The sequence below is a fragment of the Mustelus asterias genome, chromosome 14, assembly GCF_964213995.1.
Source record: "Mustelus asterias chromosome 14, sMusAst1.hap1.1, whole genome shotgun sequence".
In the NCBI taxonomy this organism is placed as follows: Eukaryota; Metazoa; Chordata; class Chondrichthyes; order Carcharhiniformes; family Triakidae; genus Mustelus; species Mustelus asterias.
In genome coordinates this window covers 91,684,769-91,709,038 of record NC_135814.1, presented here as the reverse complement: position 1 = coordinate 91,709,038, position 24,270 = coordinate 91,684,769, and the positions used below count along the sequence as shown (strand labels likewise).

General features: G+C 43.9%; 1 protein-coding gene across 5 annotated transcripts in view; it reads left to right on the top strand.

Annotated features, from left to right (window-relative positions):
- Window positions 1-24,270, top strand: part of LOC144503876 (receptor tyrosine-protein kinase erbB-4-like) — a 1,146,325-nt gene that overhangs the window by 1,024,647 nt on the left and 97,408 nt on the right. For all 5 annotated transcript variants that reach the window (XM_078228891.1, XM_078228890.1, XM_078228889.1 and 2 more), the window contains exons 22-25: window positions 807-882; window positions 1,054-1,200; window positions 16,225-16,322; window positions 20,764-20,934. In XM_078228891.1, the coding sequence (XP_078085017.1) occupies window positions 807-882; window positions 1,054-1,200; window positions 16,225-16,322; window positions 20,764-20,934 (492 nt within the window). The remainder of the gene's footprint in view (window positions 1-806; window positions 883-1,053; window positions 1,201-16,224; window positions 16,323-20,763; window positions 20,935-24,270) is intronic.

Sequence of the window (24,270 nt, the reverse complement as noted above, 5' to 3'; positions counted from 1 at the left end):
TGAATACTTCTATCAAATCTCCTTTCAACTTTCTCTTCTCCAAGCCAAACATACCCAGCTTCTCCAATCTATCCATGTAACTGAAGTTCCTCATCCCTGGATTCACTCTTGTGAATCTTTTCTGCAAATCTCTAAAACCTAGGGACGTGATGACATAGTGGTATTGTCACTGGGCTAGAAATCTCTAGGGACCCAGGTTCGAATCCCACAGTGGCGGATTGGGAAATTTGAACTCAGTAAGTCTCTGGAATTAAAAATCTAATGATGATCTTGAAACCATTGTCGTAAAAACTCACTTTCCTCTTTAGGGAAGTAAACCATCTGTCATTCTTAGCTGGCCATTACTTTCAATTGGTGTCCTCTCGTTCTCGACCCTTCTGCCAATGGGAACAATTTCCCTCTATCTACAGCAATGTGGTTGACTTTAAAATGGCCTAACATGTCACTCAGCTCAAGGGCAATAAATGCTGCCCCAGCCAGCAACACTCATATCCAATAAATAAAAACATATTCCAAAAGTGTGTCATCCAAAGTTGGACACTATTCTCCAGTGGTATAGAAGTTCACTATTCCTTTCTTTCTTTTGTATGATTCACATTTATAAAGCCCAGGATCACATATACTTTATTAAACGTCCATTATCACGTCACGATGACTCAAGAGAGGAATGAAAAAGAGAAAATTGGGAGGAGAATCGAGTTGGGATAAATGTTCTAATGAGATATAGCATCCAATAATTTCTGTATGTTTATTACATTGGAACAGTTGGGAACATTTCATTAATACTCTTTGCCATGTTCTTGCAGATGCCGATTAAGTGGATGGCTTTGGAATGTATTCACTATCGGAAGTTCACCCATCAAAGTGACGTGTGGAGCTATGGTAGGTTCGCGACCGTAGCCACTGCATGTTTGGGGCAGGGGTCAGCAACGTGCAAGAAGGGGACAGGGGTCTTTCCAATTCACAGATTTCCCCGGCCCTTTCAGAATCTATTTTCTGGTTCAGTCATGATGTGGGTGGCTAGTGAATTTTATATTGGTTTATTTCTCACAGGCGTCACTATTTGGGAATTGATGACTTTTGGTGGGAAACCGTATGACGGGATCCCAGCACGGGAAATTCCAGACATCTTGGAAAAAGGAGAACGTCTGCCACAACCTCCAATCTGTACCATTGACGTCTACATGGTGATGGTGAAATGTAAGTGAGCCTCATTGCTCCAACAGTATTGATGAGTGACTAAACATTGCTCAGGCACAGATCTGGCTGGACTAAAACAGTATTGTGTATTGCACTGACCAGGATGAACAGACCCTCAGCTGCAGGCAGCCATTATTGAACTAACTTTATTTACACCTCCCGAACAGAGAAGGCAGTAGAGAGGGCAATATAACAAAATTCTCAAATCTTACAAAGTGCTACACTCCTTCCCCACTGAATAAAAACTTACATGTTGAAATGTAAAATAGTACCTGAACATATGTTCCTAGAATGACTGAACTAATATCAGCGATACATGAAAATTTAACAGATTGTGTTGCATATTTGTTTTTACTGTAACCACAAGGAACAAAAATCTGACCGACACTTTGTTAATAATTTGTATGATTTCCTTAACACCAGTATGGGGGCGATTTTACCATTTTCATTCTAAGTGCTGAATCTGGGCGTGATTCAGTTCCAACTTGGAAAGCTGTTCTCTGGCGCCCCCATACGCACTCAGCCTGAAAAAAAAATCATGAGTTTGAATCGCGCTGTGGGTGGGGCTTATCGTACCCGAAACGCTGCTTCGCCGGTCGGAGCTTTGAACTGCGCATGCGCGGAAAAAAAAGAATTGAAAAACACCTCCCTGCCACATCACTCCCGGGCCGTAAAAAGCGGACAAAGCAGCCCGGGAGCAATGGCCCCCACAGACATTGTCCCACTCCCACAACATAACCATCTCCTTTATCCACCCCCCCCCCCAGCTACCCAGACCGATCGCGACCCCCTCCCCCACTTCCCCCCACTGATCGCCCGCAGAGTGGCAGTGGACCCCCCTGCCCCTGCCCTCCCCCCACCAGAGAACCATCTGGCCTTCCTCCTCGCGCCCCCCCCCCCCACCACCACCACCAGAGAATGATCTGGCCTCCCTGCTCCTTCCCCCACCCAACCAGAGAACCATCTGGCCTCCCTCCTCCTCACACCCCACCAGAGAATGATCTGGCCTCCCTCCTCCTCCTCCTCGACTAGAGAATGATCCGACCCGCCTCCCTCCACCACCACCCCCCCTCCTCCCCCACCACCGATCTGTGTCAGAGAGCCGCTAGAAGCCCTGAACTTACCTCTTCAGAAGCTGGAGCGCCCAAAACAGACCTTTGTCGAGCGTGTCTGTTTCACGCCGAATCTGGACGGGCGAATGCGATGGTAAAAGAGGAAATGCTGGTAATTTTGGGCGTCCAGCCCATTAAGTCAGTTTAAATGCATGCAAATGCATTTAAGTTGACATTGCGCCCGTTTCAGGCACGGTCCCAATCGCGTCCATTTTTGGGCCTTGGTAAAGGGGGAATCGGCGTGGAAGCGGGCGTGGATCACGCTATTCGCCTCATGCCCGACTTTACCAAGTTTTCGCACCCGAAAGCGGGTGCAACGCAATGGTAAAATCGGGCCCAGTGTGTTTAACAAAAATATCATCATTTGACAAGAAATAATGAAAATAACAACTTTTTTTTCTTCCTTCTTGCATCCTTCCAATTAACATACCGAGCTTCTTTCGCTTTCTTTCTGCATATCCCCTTCCATTTCCATTAGCTTGACTGTTCTCTCAACAGCTCTGACCGTGTGTGGGATCCTTTGTATGGTTTGCTTCAGTTAAAAGACTTAATTTTAAGATATTTCTGCCCATGTAACTAACTAAGTTAGCTTTAAAGCTAACTTAGCCACATTTTAAAACTCAGCTGAGAATGCTGGGATGAGCTTGGAAAGTTGACTGCATTCTTTGATATTAATCCTGCAAGCAAGGCTTTCTCATAAGCCAAAACAGAAGCTTTCACGGCCTACAGCTGCCAATTGTTTAGGGACGTATTTTGTTCCAGCAATTTCAATAACATATATTGTGCATTTTAGTGTGTTTTTGAGTTCAGTGTTCAGTCTTGGTTTTGAATTCAGTGAGTATTCAAGATCAGGATAGGGCCTGGCTGTGAAGCTAATCCCCAACTTTTCTCTTGCTTTTTCATTTCTGTAGTTTTAATTTTAAGTTTTAGTCAAGAAAACCATTTTTAAAATTGTACCAAGTGCTGCCTACGTCTATTCTAAGAAATGAATGGACCCTGCATTAAATGAAGTTGGTAGTCAAAGTTCAGATTTGACCTGAACTTTGACTACCAACTTCATTTAATGGTTGGACCTGGAGCATTGACTGATTCGTCTTAATCAAAGACAATGATTCACATTACTCCACAGTTGGATTCTGCAACACTGGCAAATTTCCAGCTTTATTTTGACCTTTCTGATTTCCACTTTGGGCTGCAAGAGGAATTTGAATTATAGGAGATTTCCCTTGCTCCCCCATTGTCAGATTTTCTCTTTCAAGCAAATGATCGACATGACACTGACTGGAGTCTCTCATCAATTCCAATCACATACTTCTCTTGATCACCTCGGTGTTTTTTTTTTGTTTATTACACTGCAATGAAGTTACTGTGAAAATCCCCTAGTCGCCACATTCCGGCACCTGTTCAGGTACACTGAGAGAGAATTTAGCATGGCCAATGCACCTAACCAGCATGTCATTCAGACTGTGGGAGGAAACAGGAGCACCCGGAGGAAACCCACGCAGACACGGGGAGAACGTGCAAACTCCACACAGAGTCCCTGGCGCTGTGAGGCAGCAGTGCTAACCACTATGCCACTGTGCCCATGTTTTTTACCATGTCCTTCTGATGAGTACTGAACGTTCTAAGAATCACACCACATCTATCAACTCATGACTCATGTTCACTTTGTCGCCCTTTTCTCTTCCTTTGGTATTGCCGTTAGGCTTAAGCAAACTAAACCTTGTCCTAGGAGCAGGTTCAACCACTAATTCATAAGGTGAGCAACCTGTTGTAAACTGTGGGATTATTCTGTAAGAGAACAGAAAATTGTTTCTCTGTCAAAGAGAAATGTGGAAATTATTTCCGAGCTTATCACTGAACAAATACTTCTGCAAAGACCTCTTCGCGATCTCTACTCATCTTTCGATGCTGAGTGGTATGACTCACCAGTACCTTCTCAAAGGCAATTAGGGGTGGGCAATAAATGCTGGCCTGGCGAGCGGCACCCACATCCTGTGAAAGAATATTTTAAAAATGGTGATATTCAAGTACATCCGGCTCCATTCTTAGTCAGAAATATTTCAAACTCTTCTAACGTAAACTGTGGGCCATTATCTAACACCAACATCTCTGGCAACCCATAGATTGCAAACCAACTTCTCAAAACCGCAGTAATTCTGAGTTCTGGTGTTAAGCACAAATTCAACATTTATCCACTTCCTACAGCCATCAGACAAAACAACGGGGGCGATTCTCCCAAGAAAAAGAAAACTGGAGTAAATCACGCTGTTGTCTTCAGTGGGAGTCCAGAGAAGAAGCTCCCACATTCTGTGCACTGCTGAATGCACCAGCATAAATCCTGTTAAAAATCAGGGGGCGGAAGAGGCCGGCAGCATAGTGCTGAATGGGCCACTGCGCATGCGCCAATCTGTCAGTGCTGAGATTGGCGCATGCACAGTGGTCCCTGTCTACCGACCTCCCAATTGCTGGCCAGCTCGATCGATGGCCAGCCCCGCGATCCCCACATCACCAGCTCTCCCCCGCCCCTCCAAAATGGCCTGTTCACTGGTCCCCACAGCATGTCCAGACCCAGCCTCGACCCCCGCAGCCCCGATCTCCCGTCGCCCGCAGTCCCCAACTCCCCAGCAGGTACCCCCCACCCCCCTCCAGCCAATGGCCAGCCCCAATCCCTAGCCTCCCTGCCCCCTCTCCCACTGATCCCAACTTCAGAGTGGCAGCAGAGCCCTGCCCCCATTAGGCCCCACTCCCTTGGCACTGCCCCATGCCTGATGAACAGTACCAAGGTGTCCCCTGAGCAGGGCACTTTGCCTCTTGGGCAGTGCCATGGGGCTGAGGCTGGCACTGCCAAGGTGCTCATGCCCAGGGGGCACCCCCCCATTGCCTGACCCTTGGGGGGGCCCGATTGCCCCCCCTTCACTCCAGCTAGCTCCCCGCAAGTGGGGAGCTATAGTAATCCCTGCTGGAGTGAAATACTCCCGGCAGGAGGGAGGGGATAGCGGGCCCGGAGACTTCAATCCAGCGGAAATTGTTGTAATTTGGCAAATCAGTGGAGCGGAATGGGAGAATCGCCCCCAACGTGTTCTTTCCCTTCATTTTCAAAGAAAAGGAAATGTACTCGTTCCCACAGTTTTCTTGTTTTTGACCATGGAATGACAGGAATCTTGGTTGCATCATTTCTCATTCTGAGACACCCATCACCACATTTTAACCAACCCTTCAATACCTCCAACTACTTTTGGACACCAAAAATAGCTTTTTGCTACTGCGTTCATACATACTATACCTACATGCTCTTGTTGAAGTTCCTCTAACAATCCCTAAACCATGGCAAAATACTGACTCTTAGGCCATATAGGAGACAGACATGATCGACGCTCAGTTCAATCTATGTGTGAAATACTTCTGAAATTTCTCATCATCACTCTTTTTCGGCCAGCCATTCAAAACATAATTCAGCCCTTTCCTAAGCGTCAAGTTGCTGTGAATTTCTTCACTCATTTTTCTGGCAGACACTGGCATGTCATTTGTGTCTGTGAAGTCATTCAGTAAGTAACTGAGCGACTAGAAATGAATCAGCCTTCACAGGAAATCTTGAAAGAACATCCCACATTTACATGATCTGCTGACCTGCAATATTTAATATTGTACTCTGGGCCAGCAAAATGAATGGCCATCTCTGAAGCTGTGCTGCAGCTCGGCATGGCTCTTCATTCTTTGAACCAAACATGGTCATTAGGAATTGGTGGTAAGCTAAAAAACAAAGTTGACTTTCCATTGCACAGGTACTTGTGAAATTTGTAGCATTGCTAAGCCCTCTTGCTCAACTTATGAGTAATTTTGCTCTGACTTTGCTAAGATATGTGAAGCAAATGCTGTAGACTTCTCAGACCGTCTTCCATTATGAAAGATAACATCACACCAAGCCCCAGCAGTGAGGTATCGCACGCAATGGGTCAAAACAACATCACTACACTAGTCAGTACTTTCTTCACTTCTTCAAATGCTTTCTGACACTCCACAGATCACTCCCAATCTATTCCAAATTTGAGGAGTATGTATAGTGGAGTGAATGTATTAGTTAAGTTAGAATGAACTTAGAATAATACACAACAGTCCGATGAATGTTCTCATTTTTCTTTGTTCTCTGGTCTATTTGATTGCAAAATCCCTTCAATCTTCTCCTTTGCTGGATACCTTCCCCATCTATTTGGTGACCCAAATAAGTTACACTTGACACCACGAAGCAACACTCGTGCTTTTAGGCTTTGAAGCCATACTCCTGAAGTCAGTCTACAACTTTGTTCAAGCTTATAGTGTGCTCTTTCTTTGTCTTGCTTCAAATTAGAGTGTCATCGAAAAAGGAGCACATTCCTTCATCCCAGTTTGTATCTGATCCATGACACTTTAGAACACAGTGGCAGCAGTCCACACCCCAAATACAGTCCACACCCCGAATACTGGTCCAATGTTTTGAATGGCAAGCAGGTCCTTGCTCTTGCTATTTAATTAGTTGCAAATATGCATTTGACAACTCTATATTACTGAACACCTTTCTGTTGACTATATTAGAAAACAATTCTTCACTGGGTGGCAGTGGGTAATTATCATTCTCGATCACTTTATTTACCATTTGATAATAATCTCCATGAATTCGAATGGACTCATCTGTGTTTTGAATGACCACAATGGGTATGGCTCATTCACTTTCTTCATTGCCCCTGTACTGTCTAATCTATTCAACCCTTTACTTACTGCTTCTGACGGTACGTAAGTCTGTACCTAGTCTTACAAAATGTTGGCTGTATATTTTCCTTTATCTTGACTTTGACCTTGTAATACATAATTTTATCACTTGATCCTCCTTGCCAAAGGCCACTTTGTGCTCTCTTAGCACTTTTTCAATGTCAGATCTTTTCTTATTTGATCCTGACTGTAATAGCTTGATGTGGAGATGCCGGCGCTGGACTGGGGTAAACACAGTAAGAAGTTTAACAACACCAGGTTAAAGTCCAACAGGTTTATTTGATAGCAAAAGCCACAGTGTGTGGCTTTTGCTACCAAATAAACCTGTTGGACTTTAACCTGGTGTTGTTAAACTTCTTACTGTGTAATAGCTTGACCCAGTTTAACCAAATTTTCTTCAGCCAATATCTTCCCATCAGGGAGACTTTGTTCCCTCCTGTTACTACCAATGGCAAGTCAAGGGGTGCATCATTGTATTCCACTCTAACCATAACTAAAACTAACACTGGAATATTGTTATTGCAATAGCTCATCGGTTTCACACTGGTTTTGCGTAAAGGTAATGCGACATGGAGACTCTTTGTCCTCTCCCACCAAACACAGCTGCAGTTGTATCAACAGCTGGAGCTAAGTTGTGAGTCTCTGACTTGCATTCTTACTGTGGCACTGGAATTTTCCCTTCAGCCCTATTATTCTCATCGTCCATGTGCTGTTTTCTTGTTCACTGACGAGTGCAGATCTTGATCTCCAAGTTTGGGCCATGCCCACATTGACAAGAGAGTGTCTTTAATCTGAGGATGTAATCTGCAACAGTCTTGCTTCCTTTTGCAAAATACAACTCTCAGTGAAATTTCTTTCTTAGCCGTACCATAGTATGAGTGCAGAATCTCATTAATTTCCAAGTAGTCCATAGTGCTGGGATTCCGGGGGTAATATTGGTTAAACACCACCTCAAGTGCATCCCCATCATGGTAAGGAAAATACTTACATAATCCTCATCTCCTATTCAGCCAAATTTGTTAGCTTTGTTCCAAGCTACAACAGCCGTCTGTGCGAGGGTTGAATTCCCCAAATGTCCCCACATACGCCTTAGGTGCCATTTTCTTCAATCACACACTGAGCGGATTCACTGTGTACCTGAACACGATGTGCACACAGAGCAATCTTGAAAATTGCTGACATTTCCTCCGCATCAACATTAGGAGTTCCAAAAATGCATCACAATGTTCTTCAATCCTTAATATCTCAACTGAAATGTAAAAGAAAATTTCATCCTAGTCTCGTCACCACCATTCTAGTGAGTAATGCACTGACTAAGACCAACCCATTCTCAGTTGCAGGCAGCCATGATTGAGCTAACTTTATTTACATCTCCCCAACCGGGAGGATAGTAGAGAGGGCACAAAATACTCAGATGGGGCAGTAAACTATAAGTAGAAAAACAAAGACCATGGCATGTTTCCCAAAGGTTGACGGGCTCTATCTGTAAAAGGGGTGAAAGCCCCAGATGTTCACAGGGGAATTCACAGGAAATCTGCCACCCTCACCCGGTCTGGCCTACCTGTGACTCCAGAATCACAGCAATGTGGTTGACTCTCAACTGTCTTCGGATAACTAGGAATGGGCAATAAATGTTGGCTACATTCATGACCTGTTGTAGTTCCTTGCGGTCTTGGGCAGAGCAGGAGCCAAACCAAGCCGCAATACAACCAGAAAAATACTTCTGTAACGTTGGTGAGAGTCGTAGGTGACATGCCAAATTTCCTTAGTCTTCTGAGAAAGTAGAGGTGTTGGTGGGCTTTCTTAACTATAATGTCGGCATGGGGGGACCAGGACAGGTTGTTGGTGATCTGGACATCTCAAAACTTGAAGCTCTCGACCCTTTCTACTTCATCCCCGTTGATGTAGACAGGGGCATGTTCTCCTTTACGCTTCCTGAAGTCGATGACAATCTCCTTCATTTTGTTGACATTGAGGAAGAGATTATTGTTGCTGCACCAGTTCACCAGATTCTCTATCTCATTCCTGTACTCTGTCTCATCATTGTTTGAGATCCAACCCACTACGGTGGTGTCATCGACAAACTTGAAAATCGAATTGGAGGGGAATTTGGCCACACAGTCATAGGTGTATAAGGAGTATAGTAGGGGGCTGAGAACACAGCCTTGTGGGGCACTGGTGTTGAGGATGGATCGTGGAGAAGGTGTTGTTGCCTATCCTTACTGATTGTGGCTAGTCATTTTTCCTGGGTTCATTGACAGAATTGCATGCATGAATTTGTCACTGATCAAGCCTCCCTTTTGATTAATAAAATTCAGAACAATCAAGTAGGAAAACGTAACGTTAAATTTCATATCCTGCACGATATTGACCTAAGCCTTCCCGAACCTGACATCCACTCTCCAGCTTCGGACATATCACAAGGAATAGGAGCTAGTGATAATCTTAGAATGGTACAGTGCGAAAGGAGGTCATTCAGCCCATTGTGTCTATGCTAGCTCTTTGAAAGAGCTATCCAATTTATCCCATTCACCTTGCTCTGTTCCCGAATTGTTTTTGTTGCAAGTGTTTATCCAAGCCCCTTTGGAAGCTACTGTTGCCTCTGCTTCCTTCATCCTTTCAGGTAGTGCATTTCGGCTCATAGCACCCACCTGGGGCAGGACGGTGGCGCAGTGGTTAGCACTGCTGCCTCACAGCGCCAGGGACCCGGGTTCAATTTTGACCTTGGGTCACTGTCTGTGTGGAGTCTGCACGTTCTCCCTGTGTCTGCGTGAGTTTCCTCCGGGTGCCCTGGTTTCCTCACACACTCCAAAGATGTGCAGGTTAGGGGGATTGGCCATGCTAAGTTGTCCCTTAGTGTTAGGGGGATTAGCAGCGTAAATACATAGGGTTACAGGGTTAGGGCTTGGGTGGAATTGTTGTCAGTGCCGGCTTGATGGGCCAAATAGTCTCATTCTGCACTGGAGGGATTCTATGAACCGCACTCAGGAAAAATCCTCCTCATTTCATCCCTAGATGTTTTGTCAATGAGCTTAAATGGGTGTACACTGGTTACTGATCCTGTTGTAAGTGGAAACAGATTCCTGATGTATATCCCCCACTTCCAACAATGGAAACGGAAACTAACTGCTGACCCCTGACTAACACTGTGGCTGATATAAGCGGCTCAGTACATACCAGGAAGGTCTGGCCAACATGGATCAATACCCCACTGAAGCAAAGTAACAGTCACTAGTTCACCCAACATGTAATGTGAGGGTTGTCAACGGCAGGCAAATAAGATGCTACTCGTGTTCAGCAAATAAACCCTCTGCATAACAATCTCATCAATGGAACCGCAATGAACCACATTATTCTCAGAAACCTCCCCTCTTTATTCTGCTGAATTCTAATTTTATTGGAGTTCATCATCTTCTTTGGAATTTCCTTTTAATATTCAGTCCTGACTATCTCTGAAATGAAGAATCTGTTTTAATACATTTTGCACCAGTAAGGCATAGTTCAACACTCCATATGCATGTCAGCATTCAGGCAAAATATTATAATTTAAATTATATCCTTTATAATTGAAAGCTCTATTGTGCCCTGCAGTCTTTGCAAAATTATTTATTTTCACCATCAAGTCAGGAGCTGCCTGCTTGACTAATGTTCTGTTTTTAACCATGCTGATCGGAAGATATGCTCGTTCCTTTGCAGCAGACAATGAATAAAAGATGGGAGATGCTGTAACTGAGGTGTTTGCCACTGCTTGTACTCACAAACTGACCATAGTTTGTGGTCATGCAGGCTTCCTGCAATAAGAATAAAAAACTATGCATAATATCTCAAATTGCTTTCACCCCTTGTACAGGTAGGGCCCTTCAACCTTTGGGAAACGCGCCATGGTCCGTGTCACTTGTAGTTTACTGCCCCATCTGAGTATTTTGTGCCCTCTCTGCTACCCTCCCAGTTGGGGAAGTGTAAATGAAGTTAGCTCAATCATGGCAGCCTGCAACTGAGAATGTTTTGTTCTTAGTCAGTGCAATACTCACTAGAATGATGGTGATGAGACAAGGATGAAATTTTCTTTTACATTTTAGATGACAAGCATTACAGTTGGAGCAGTGGTTCAAGCAATTTCAACAGTAGCCTCTCAACTCCTCCCCAGGGCTTCACTTCCCTTCCCCCAGTTTTTAAAACATCAGAAATAGGAGCAGCTGAAAGCCAGTCAGCCCTTCAAACCTGCTCCACTCACATCATAGCTGATCTTTTGCTTCAAACTGCACCTTCCCACACAATCCTTCTAGTCCTTCACTCCCTTAATGACCTCAAAATCTATTAACCACTGTCTTGGGGGAGAGCATTCTAAAGATTCACAAGATTCACAACAGTGAAGAAATTTCACCTAATCTTAGTCTCAATGGCCAGCGCTTTATTCTGAGACTGTGACTCCGTGGACTAGATTCCTCAGTCAGGGGAAACACTTCCTCAGCATCAGCCCTGACAAGCACCTTAAGAATTTAATATGTTTCCATTATATGACCTCCTCAGTCTTCTAAACGTGAGGGAATAAAGGTTTTATTACTTAATCTCTCTTTGTAGGCAATCCCTGCATCCTGGGAATCAATCTATTGAACCTTTGTTGCACTCCCTCGAGGGCAAGTATGTCCTTCCTTGACTAAAGAGATCAAAACTGCACACAGTACTCCAGGTGTGGGCTATATAATTTAGTAAGACTTCTTTACATTTATACATCGATCTTTTGTAACAAACACCAACATACCATTCCTAATCGCTTGCTATACTTAGCATAGAACCATAAAATCCCTACAGTGCAGAAAGAGGCCATTTGGCCCATCGGGTCTGCACCGACTCTCCGAAGGAGCATTCCACCCAGGCCCTCCCCTCAACCCTATCCCCATAACCCCACATTTACTACGGCTAATCCACCTAACCCGCACAAAGGGACAATTTTAGCATGGCCAAACCACCTAACCTGCACATCTTTGGACTGTGGGAGGAATACGGAGCACCCGGAGGAAACCCATGCAGACATGGGGAGAACGTGCAATTTCCACATAGTCACCCAAGGCTGGAATCGAACCCAGGTCCCTGGTGCTGTTGGACAGCAGTGCATACCACTCTGCCACCCATACAAGTTACCTTACCGCAACTTGTGTACAAGGTGAAATGGGGAAAAACATAAAGATGGATACCTAACACATAAAATGGCTGCCTGGCACATAAAATGGCTGCCTGGCACATACAAAGGTTACCTGGGAAAGAGACATTAAGCAGGCACTGACTTTTAGCGCAGACAGCTACTCGAAATTAAAACATGCAGGACAGACAGTTATTTAAAGTTAAACATGCAGGAATCAGATACTGCAGGAAACCAGCAAGGGCTTGAGGCACTTTTAAGATAAGGACTAACCTTGGACAATAAGGACTGATAAAGAGATTAGCCACAAATGGGAACGGGAATACATAAATGCAGGAAAACCAATTACTGTATGTATAAACCGAAACTAAGTCATTGATAGTCACTGAAGGAGGAAATGTATCCATTCTATGAAACAATGCGATGTTAAAAGCCAATGTCTGTATATGTCTGGCTGTAACGATGTGTTAAACTATCGATCCTACTCAGCTATAACGATGTGTTAAATGGCTAATGTCCAGACTATCCATTGTCTGAAAAGTATAAAAATGAACCACTCCTATTGTATCATTGAGAGAAGGGAGCTGCCTAGTGTACTGCGGAGTGCCAGGGCCTTTTCTCCACGAAGCTTCGTTAAATAAAACTGTATTGTTGAAACCTCCAAGTCTGACTCCAAAGTGGCAATTTTCCCACAACAAAGGACACCCATATTGCTCTGACTGTCAACACCTCCCAGGCTCTCACTATTTAAAACATATTCTACTTCTCAATTTTTTCACCAAAGTAGATAACAATTTGCTGTGTTATATTCCAGCTGCCACGTTCTTACCCATTAACTAAACCTGTCCTTATTCCTAGCTTGATTGTAAATAGCTGAGGGCCCAGCACTGACCCTTGTGGTATCCCATTAGTTGTAGCCGGTTACCCCATGAATGATCTGTTTAGTCCTATCTATTTGCATTAACCAACCCTCAGTCCACACTAATATTTCTGCCCCTGAACTCCAATCCCATAAGCCCTACTTTTGTATAGTAAACTGTTGTGTGGCATCTTATTGAATGCTTTTTGAAAATCCAAACACACTACATCTGTTGGTTCCGCCTTAACCTATTCTGCTAGTTATAACCTCCAAATAATTTGTCAACCAATTCCCTTTCATAAATCTATGTTGACTCTGCCCAATCATGATATGATTTTCTAAGTGCTTTATAAGTGATCCTCGCATTTCCCCTGCTACTGATGCCAGGCTAACTGGCCCATAGTTCCCTGTATTCTTTCCTCCCACCTTTCTTGTTTTATTTTCTAACTTCCAATCCACGGAGACTGTTCCAGGATCTAAGAAATTCTGGAAGATCAGATCCGATGCATCCACTATCCCTGTAGTCACCTCTTTTAAAACTGTAGCATGTAGCCCGTTAGATCTGGGGGATTGCCTGTACTATGGTCTTTAGTAATACCAATTTCTTTATGTTCCTCATTTTCACTGGACCCTTGGTTCTCCATTGCTTTCCAGAGTGTTTTTGTGTCTTCCTTTTTACATACCTATCGAAGCATTTATAAACAATCTTTATGTCCCATGATTATTTATCCTTATTTTCTACTTTCTGTTTCTTTATCCAAAATAGATCTAAAATATCCTGCTCTCTTGTTGGTTCCTCGACATACTGATTTAGAAAATTATCTTCAATGCATTCCATGAGGCATCCTCCACACTATTATGAAGAGAGATTGAGGAGACTGAGCCTGTATTCTTTGAAGTTTAAAATAATACAAGATGATCTTTCGTAGAATCCCGACAGTGCAGAATGAGGCCATTTAGCCCATCGGGTCTGCACCTGACAACAATCCCACCCAGGCCCTATCCCCACAACCTCATGTATTTACCCTGCTAATCCATCTGACACTAAGGGGCAATTTAGCATGGCCAATCAACCTAACCTGCACATCTTTGGAGTGTGGGAGGAAACCGGAGCACCCGGAGGAAACCCACGCAGATACAGGGAGAATGTGCGGACTCCACACAGACAGTCACCCAAGACCGGACTTGAACCCAGGTCCCTAACGCTGTGAGGCAGCGGTGCTAGACGCTGTGCCACCATGCTGCATTGAGACTTACAAAATTCTTAAAAGGCCACACAGGGTAAATGCCCAAAGAAGGTTTTTCCTGCCTGGAAGGTCCAGAACCAGGGGACACAGTCAGAATAAGGGGCAACCGATTTAGGACTGAGATGAGGAGGAATTTTTTCAGTCAAAGGGCTGTTGGAACTCAGTCATTGAATCCACTCAAGACAGAGATTGATAGATTTCTAGATACTTACGACATCAAGAGATAGTGCGGGAAAATAGTATTGCTGCATATCAGCGATAATTTGGTTGGTTAATAGAGCAGGGTTGAAGGGTTGAGTGGCCTTACTTGTTACCCTGTTCTTACGTTCCTATTACTGCAAATTTGATCTGTGCAATCTATATAATGATTAAAGTCTCCCATGATTCTTGTTGCATGCACCTCTAATTTACTGTTATTTATTCTTTCCAACATGACATCTACAGTTAGAGGTTTATTATTATTAATAATTATTATCTTTATTATTTATTATCTATTCCTAAAAATGTTTTCTACCTTTTGATTTTTCTCAGCTCCACTCAAACTGATTCTACAGCTTCATTTTCTGAGCTTTCTCCCTGCTGCCTTTATCCCATTCTGTATTGTCAGGGCTACCTCTCTACTTTTTCTAATTTAACTATTTCTTCTAAAAATCCCGCATCCTGGAATGTTTAATTCCCAACCTTGGGTGCTCTGCTACATCTGTATTGATTATTAGATCAAACCCACTGACATTCACCTGTGCTATTAATTTATTTGTCTTGTTTAAGAATGTTTAATGCTTTCACATCTGTGCCCTTAGCAATAACTTTTTTTTCCTGATGTAACCCTAGTCACTAATACTCTATTATCTTTGTTAAGCTCTCAGTCCCTTCCTGACCCCTTTGCTCATTTTTACCCACATTGCTGTTTGTACTACATCCTTGACATTTCCTCTAATGCTTTTAAACTTATCCTTCCTGATTCATCCCATCCCCTGTGCTGTCCCCTCCCTCCCCCTGTCTTCCCACCCTTTCTCCAGGCTTCTGACCCTTCCCCTGAGCTTCACACCCCCTCCTCCGGGCTTCCCTCCTCTCCACCCTGAGTGTGTACCTCAGTGGTGGGAATGGTTCGCTCAGCTCCCTAGTGACAATCTCCCGCCGAGTGAAATCCTGTTCTTGGCCCACAGCCGCCTTGTCACTCCCTTTGAATTTGGCTTTCTTCAATGTGGAAGTGCATTGAGGCTGTAAAAGTGACCCGGGCCTTGCGCTGAGGGCATTGTGGGAGCTTCTTGTCACACCCCAACTTGCCCTCCAAGCCACCACCACTCCCCCACCCCACCCCAGGAGCCACCCGCCCTGCACAATGCCACCCCTACACCGTGCCCCATCCAGCCCCAATCCATCTGAATTCTCGCCATAAGTTAAAATCAGGGCTTTTGTACGAATCTGAACATTGGAACAGGTGATAAGGTGGTCAAATCAATCTTACGGGGCACTGACAATATATTCAAGATTTCAAGCTGATTAGCACAATATTACATTTTGTTTTTGAACAGTGTTTTTAACACAGCATTGCTCCTTTACCATACTAAAGGGGTCAGGGGTAGAGACCCAAAGAGATTAAGGGAGGGAATTACAGAGCTCAGGACGTAGGCAGCCAAAGGCAGGAGGAGGCCAGATCTTGAAGGTACAAAGCTGACAATAAACTTAAAATAAAACATTTGCTGGTTTACTGAATATGTGCAGTAGAAATTGTGTAATTTTAATTTTACTCTTCTTTTTGTCTGTGTTTTTGTGATTCTTAAATACCCACACTTTGAGAAGCAGTGTCATTTTTCTTGTGTAGGTTTGTGTTCATTACTGGGTGTTTTTAGCTGGTCATCTATGACCGTGTGAGGTTGTCACTGTCCTGTAAGCTGTTACTTTGCTTCGTGCCCTTAGGCTGGATGATTGATGCCGACAGCAGACCCAAGTTCAAAGAATTGGCAGCAGAATTTTCTCGGATGGCTCGAGATCCGCAGAGATACTTGGTAATTCAGGTCAGTTTAATTTGATTTCAGCTTCTCAGTTGGAATTATTGTATGATTAAAAACTGAAAGAAGGAATTCCTTAAGATTATCCATGTTAAACATCACACTGATGATCAGCACTTATACGTGCTTCCTTGGTCTGTTCTATTTATAGCACTGGCATAGTCAGGTTTAAATCACTAGACGGTTCAGTGGGACTCGGGGTGAAGATGGACTAATTTCAGCCTATCTGCTCTTCCTATAGAATAGGAGGAGGCCATTCAGCCCCTTCAGCCTCTCCCTGCATTCAATTAGATCATGGATGATCGATGTCTTCGTATCATTTGCTTGTCTTGCCTCTTTAACACCCTGACTGAATAAAAATCTGTCAATCTCTGATTTGAAATGTTTATTTGACGGCTGGCCTCAGGGGAGAGAGTTCCAGGTTTCTGCTACATTTGGTGTGAGGAAGTGCTTCCTGACAACATCTCCAAAAGGCCTCGTTCTAATTTTCAGGTTATGCCCCTTTGTTTTCCACCATCAAAGGAAATAGTTTATTTCTATCTACCCTTGGATCTGTTCAATAATTTTAAATGCATCAATTAAATCACCTCATAGGGCGGGATTTTATAGCCTCACTTGACCCGAGACTGTAAATCCTGCGCGAGGTCAACGGACCTTCCCATTGTCCGCCCCTCACCCGCTCCGATTCCTGTGGCAGGCGGGGCGGTAGAATTCCGGTAATGTTCTACACCCAAGTGAATATAAACTTGGTTATCATGAAATAATTTCTCCCTCTAAATTATTGGAACTCTTCCACCGATATAACCCCGCTCCCAATTTTAACTCCAGGCAATTTTGGGTCGGTGGCCGGCTGAGTTGGTAAACCTGCTACTATAGAAGTCAGGCCTCATTTTAACTCCTCACCCAGAGGTTGCCCGGAAACACCAGAGCAGGAGCAATAGCGACTCCTGGGCACTGTCTCACAGTGAGGCCTAAGCTTTCCTTCTGGAGCATGGACGATCATTCCCATCCATCCTCACCAAACAAAAACAGAAAATGCTGGAAAATCTCAGCAGGTCTGGAAGTCGTTGACATGGCGTAGGGCATGGGAGGAATCGCGGATGTAGGTGAGAAGGGACTGGACAAGAGGAGAGAGAATATAGTCAAGTTAGGAGGAAATGAGTTCAGTGGGGCAGGAACAGGCCGACATGATAGGCCTACCAGGGCAGTCCTGTTTGTGGATTTTGGGAAGGAGGTAGAAGCGGGATGTCCAGGATTGGGAGACTATGAGGTTGGAGAGAAGATCGCTGGACAAGATGAGGTCATTGATAGTCATGGAAACAGTGGCTTGATGTTTGGTGGTTGGGTCGTGGTCAAGGGGGAGGTAGGATGGGGGGGCACCTATTCTATTCTCTCTCCACAGATGCTGTCAAACCTGCTGAGATTTTCCAGCATTTTCTGTTCTTGTTTCAGATCCCACATCCACAATATTTTGCTTTTATCTTAAAGAAAGTGAAACAACTTGAGGGCGATCTTACCATTGCGCCCTGCCAACCGATGGGCGGGCAATGCCAGTAAGATCACGAGAGAGCCGAGAAATCAGATTCATGCCGATTTCTTGCCTCTCGCGAGTTTACCAGTACTGAATATCAGCTACGTTCATTCCGGATGGGGGGAGGAGGGGTTCGCGAACAGCCGCTGAGCTCCGTGATAGCTTGGGGGGTTGGTGGTGGCCGGGGGGGGTGTTTGTGCTGGACCACGGAGGCTGTCTGATAGCAGCAGATGCACCGACAGGTCTCTACTGCTCTCACAACGCAGAGACCTGCGCATGCGCAATGGCGCCCTCAGCTGCTATCAGCTGGCATTCGGGCGGTTTAGGCCACATCCACTCCGCCTAGAGGTGGAAATTAGGTTGAGAGTTTTTTTACTGCGCAGAGTGCAGAAGATTTGAGTGGCGGCCCGCTGAAAAAGCGGATCTGAATCACTTCTGTTTTCACACCCATTCTGGACTTGGTAAGATCTTATGTTTTGGCCTCTCTGTCCCCAGATGCCCTTCCTGATGTTTTCATCTGCAAGGTAAACTCCAGCACTTGTCCTCTCCAAGGCCATGCGGTTAAAATTATCCCATGGTCACTGACACCCAGCACTCTTATGTAACAAAGAACCTCGCTGGCTTTGGGAAGGTTTAAAATTCAGAATGGTCAGTTTCTGTCTGGAAAGTAAGCTGGGCAATTTTATCTGTCCACCCGCATGGTTCTCACTGGGCTGACATGGTTAAAATCCACCATCACCCATTGGACAGCTAGCCCTTCATGAGTTGAACTCACTTATCATAATGGTGAGATTTGGTACAAAGAAGCATGGACCTGGTGCCCCTGGTTTTCTCATATATCAGCAGCAACCAGAAAGGGACAGTTTAATTCAAACAGATTGTTAACCACGTCACTGCACAGATAGTACTTGGTAAGTGTTTTACCAAGTGCTTCAACAACTCATTCGGACAGGGAAAGACCTCAATTTGACACATGGACCACAATTTGACACATGTTCCATCAAAAGAAAGGTGTGCAGTTATATAGCACCTTCCACAACCTCAAACCACTTCAAAATGCTTTGCAGCCAATGAAATACTTTTGAAATGTAGTCACTGGGCAGAATTCTTCCATGTTCCTGTGGAGGGTTCAATACCCGGCAGGGGTGGTGGTAGAATATTCAACAGGAAGCCCAAAAATGGGTTTCACGTCAGGGTGCATTTACAGTGGGATCGCTCGCATGGCAAATCAGGGAACCCACTAATGGGACGCAGATGAAGCTCTTCCATTTCTGTGGCTCGCCAGTCCCGCCACTGGGGAGCACACCACGGGGAGCCACCTTTGGAGGGACTGGAAGATCCCACCAGCGGGGAGGGTGGGGAAATCCCACTCTCTGTAATTTTTGCTTTAAAAAATATTTCTTGATGGTTTAGTAACTATTAAGACAGATGTGGATTAATAATAAAACAATAAATATTTTTAATCACAGTGTCAATGCACCTGATTTTAAATAACTAAAAATAACTTCTAAAAAATTGCTATTGGGGCAAGTAGCCCGTTTCTTAGTAAATGAAGGAAAATGGTTTCAAAAGCTTTTAACACCTGCCCATTAGTGTCTTTCTATGTAAAAAATCCTGCTTATTTTTAAGATCATCCAGGAGGAACAGCAAACAAGTGCATTAGCAGAAACTCCCAGTGACGATTAATTAATCCTGAGGGCACTGGCAGTTTTGTAGGCTTTCAACGCAGTTTTTCTTAAAGTGGCGCAAAAGATCATGGAAACTTGAATCACGCTGAAAATAATGTGCACTTAAAATTCTGCAACTTTTCCACAAATTACAGCAATTTCAGGTGACATGTGCCAGAAAAAAAACCCATGCTCAATCGGATGAAACCTCTCGGCCATGATTCCCGAAGACGGTTGAATTTGTGTGCGACCAGCTCTTGAAAGTCCGACAGTTGTGATTGTTTACTAGAGTTGTTAGCATCTCTGGGTCAGAAGGTTGTGGGTTCGAGACCGAGAGCAGCACCTTGCCTTTGGATTAGTTTGAGGCTTTGCCTTTGAGTGAAAATGTTAATCTAAAGTCCTATCTACTTATTCAGATGGATGTTAAAGGGGCCATGGGGCGACTCACATAAGAGCAAAGGGTTCTCCCGGTGTCTTGACCAATATTAGCCCCTTAACCATTGCCACCAACAGATTGACTGCCACGGTTGCTTCTGAGAGCTTCCTGTATCAAGTCGCCACTGCAACAACACTGACCACACCTCAAAATAATCCATTGTGTGTGAGGTGTTGTGAGAAGTGCTAAGATGCTGTATGTGAATTCAGACTCAAACAAAATGATCTTTGTTAATCACACCCTCCAAACTCCAATCTCAAACGCCAATGTGTTGAAAACCAGTGGCCATTTGACATGAGATAATCTAAACTTTGTTAAATATGACTGAATGTGTGTTTATCTATTGTGTATGTGAAAAACTCGCAGACAGCTTATGGCCATCACTCCTGGTCAAGTTTAATGGATTAATTGGTGAGCTGTATGCCTCATAGGAGGTTATTGCTGATAACCCACAGTTCCCTGATATATGTCTGATATAATCTAGGATCCTTTGAGCATTTGAAATTTCATTTTCCTATTTTTATTCAGACTATACAGCATTTTCTACCGAGTTTCCTTCACTCTGCCCATGTGTAATGGAGTCAATACCAGTGGAGAAAATTGATTTTAATTTGCATTTTGAAACCATGGCGTATTATTGAGTTGGGCAGCTAGCCAGCTGTTCACTGTTGCTAACATGGATTGAAATTCCCATGTCAGGAGAAGCCTTTCCAGGACATGTTCTAGTTGAAGAACCAGGAAGTTCATCAGTGCTCAAACAGCCTGTGAGGCCTGAGATATAATGCAATAAAACGACCCTCCTCATTGTTACAGGGAGATGACCATATGAAGCTACCCAGTCCGAATGACAGCAAGTTCTTTCAGAGCCTGCTGGATGAAGAGGAGCTGGAAGACATGATGGATGCAGAGGAGTATCTGGTCCCACAGGCTTTCAACATCCCACCTCCAATCTACAGCTCAAGGCAGAGGATCGATTCCAACAGGGTGAGTGGAACCACTCATAGCTTCCAATCTACAAAGCCAAGGAAAACCTGTGGGCTAACCTCAAGCAAATCTAAGGCAGACTGGTATTAATAATGGGCCTGAAGTTATCGATATTAAGTTATATGGCACTGTCAGATCAGAGACCTGTGGTGTCTGAGTTACACCTTTTGACCTCCGTTGTGTGTCTCTGGTTCCTGTTACAGGGCCAGTAGTTTGGGAGCATTTGTTTCTGGGTTGGGGGTGCTGGGTCATGAAGCCAGAGTAGCAGTGTGTTGCTGACAGAGCTATGGGCTTCCATGCCAGTGGGAGATCCTGTGCTGCTGATAATTGTAGTACTTTGTGTCAATGTGGGAGTGCCCAAAGCTTTTCCTGGACTTTCAAGAGTTTCTGTACCCCTCTACGACAAAAAAACAATATTTAATTCTGCATGTTTTCAATTATTGCATCAAGGTTAGCTTAAGTATGACCGCCCACAGCTTTATTGTCTGGATTGAGCTGTTTCTATTAACGTTTAACAATCTGGACATTATTCCAAACGTATCCACTTAGCGATTGTTAAAGGTGCATTTTTCAATTTGCCAAGCTGCACCTTCTTTTGAAGTCATCAGTAAGTGATTCATTTTAACATGAGGAGTGAAAGGGGCAGAACTCAGGTCCATTTGAAAAATGGTGCACACCAACTGTTGGGATTGTGCTCTTCAAGTGTTCTCCTCGGATGCTGCAATGTTTACGATGACTGTTGGACCACAACTGAAGGAATCCTCTATGATTTTCTGTTGCACAGAGCACTGCGGGGAAAATGTCATCACCTGATTGTTCCCAGAGATCTCTCACAGTAGCAAAGAGTAGAACATCCCATAACTTTGTTTTGTTGAACCTGTCACCCTTGTACCTTATTCCCGCCCCTCCATTTATTGCCTTTGCGCCCAGTTCACGCCCCGCCAACCCCTCCCCACATCCCCTTTCTAAGAAACAGTCAATGGGACTGAAGCGGGGGTTTTCTCTCAGGTGCTCAACATTGAGCTGAACTCGATCTAAACACAAAGACTCGCGAACAACTGTATGCTGGTTAAAGAGGAACGTGCTGGGAGAAAGGCAGCCAGACACGCCAACTCCTTTCTGAAGTTTACAATGCAATGGCAAACGGTTATACGTTTTCGAAACTTCAGTTCTCCCGCCTACTCTGTCATTCTAACTGGACACTCCAATCGCATTGGTGCACATTATTTACCTTGGCCAACTGCATCCTATCTTCTCACAGAATTAGGAATTAATTGGTCTAGAGGACCCAGAAGTTCCTACCCACTGTTGCTAAGCAACCTCACTTACGTAAATCCGTAAGGTTCAAAGATTGCTTTCTCACTGTAAGCCACAGAGTTGAAAAGGTGACGTTCCCATCGCCTCATTCTGCCATATTATCAGTAAGAATTGAATATTTTAACAGTGGAATTGAATACTTTGTGAATACTTCCATTTATTTTCTAGAGTATGAGAATTTGAACTCTCCATGACTTTTCTGATAACATAACTGTATTCTGTGCTTATTGTTCCCAAAGAATGTGGCCTGTTGAGCTTGCACTTCCCATTATGCTTCAGGGCAGTTTGCATTTTGGCCAAGGTGCACAATACATTCAAAAATACTTGTTTAAATCTAAAATATATGTTTAATTTCCATAGCAGTAGTTATGTGAGTGCCTATCCAAGTAGTACCTTTGTATAAAATAAGTATAAGGCACATTGTGGTCCTCATTCTAAGTTAATTTCCTCCAATTATTGCATCAAGGTTAGCTTAAGTATGACCTCACAGGGTTTTCTGAACCCCTCTAACAGGGACGTTCATCTTGGTAGACCAGATGGATTGGAAAAGCAGATGTCTGTTATAAACCCCACCTGATCCTCCAGTGGAAGACTGGGAACAGCGTATGATAGGCCCATTTTGCAGCGCTGCTAAACTTGCAAGTTTCTCCCATTCTTTTTGCACAGAATCAGTGGACTTTATTAAAGTGGCCAACACATACGGTTAATATTGGTACTGGTATCAAACTGGTCTCTTTCCGTGTGACATGTCTCTGTTTCAATTGTAGGCGCTGTAGTAAAGTAGGAAACTGTTAAGAACTCTGCTGATGTTAAATGAGAGGGTATTCCAAAATCTAGAACAGTAACTTGGAACATCGGTTCTTCGTGGTGTCTTTTTTCACTTCGGTAATGTGAGGAAAGATTTGCAAACCGGTGAGGAAAGGTTGAGGCTTGTTGGAATCAATCTTAAAAGAATATTTTTATTACCTTAGAAGAAACATACAAGAAAGATACAATGCATGACAATAATACCTTCAACTACAATAATGACCATGCAAACACACAGGCCGGAATTCTCTGACCTTGCCCACGACTGGGATTCTCTGGTCCCACTGCAGTGAATGGAGTTTTGGTTGAGTGCCAAATTCTCCGTTTTCACTGGCGACGTTGGCCGTATAAGATTGGAGAGTTCTGACCACAATATCTCATGAAATTAACTCCGTTCCCATCTGATCTACATTCCAGAACTCTGAGAAATGTCCCTTGTCCCAAAACAACATCCCACACCGTATAACTCTGAGAGTTGAAACCAGTCAATAGTTACAACCTATGAGTTATCTTTAGGTTTGAGAGAGTCTTCCTTCCATTCTGTTCTCTGAGGTATCTATAAACCAGAGGCTTTTAGACTGGATTTCTGTGCTGCTTGGGAGGGTCCTGCTTGCTAGCCATTTCCCCTTCTCTCTCTTTCCTCTCCTCTCATTTCCAATTACCCTTGCTATGGATATATTGTTTTTTTCCTTTGATTTTATTCTATTTCAATAACTCCTTAGGCCAGGCATTTAGCATACAGTAAATTATATTCTTATCTCTCCACTTTGAAATCATCACTTCGACATTTCTAACACCTATTTCTATGCACCATTGCTCACGACCCCAATCACTTAGGTAAACATCTTTTTTCCTGCTGCTAAGTCAATTCGCACATCACATCTGCACACAGATGCACTCTTATCAATTCCATTCTTCACTTTCTTTAATCTGAATCTTTTTTATATATCTTTATTTTACTCTTCCTTGACAGAAATTCAGTTGCCAATTTGTGCACAGCAAGCTCCCACAAGCAACAATGTGATCAGGGTCAAATCATCTAATTTTGGGATGTTGATTGAGGAATACACATTGACCAGGACATCAGGGAGACTTCCCCTGGTCTTCTTCCAAATTGTGACATAGGATATTTATATCTTCCTGAGGGTGCACAATGCCCGATGTAAAAGATATCAGGACCTCCAAAGGTGCAGCAGCCTCTCGGTACTCCAC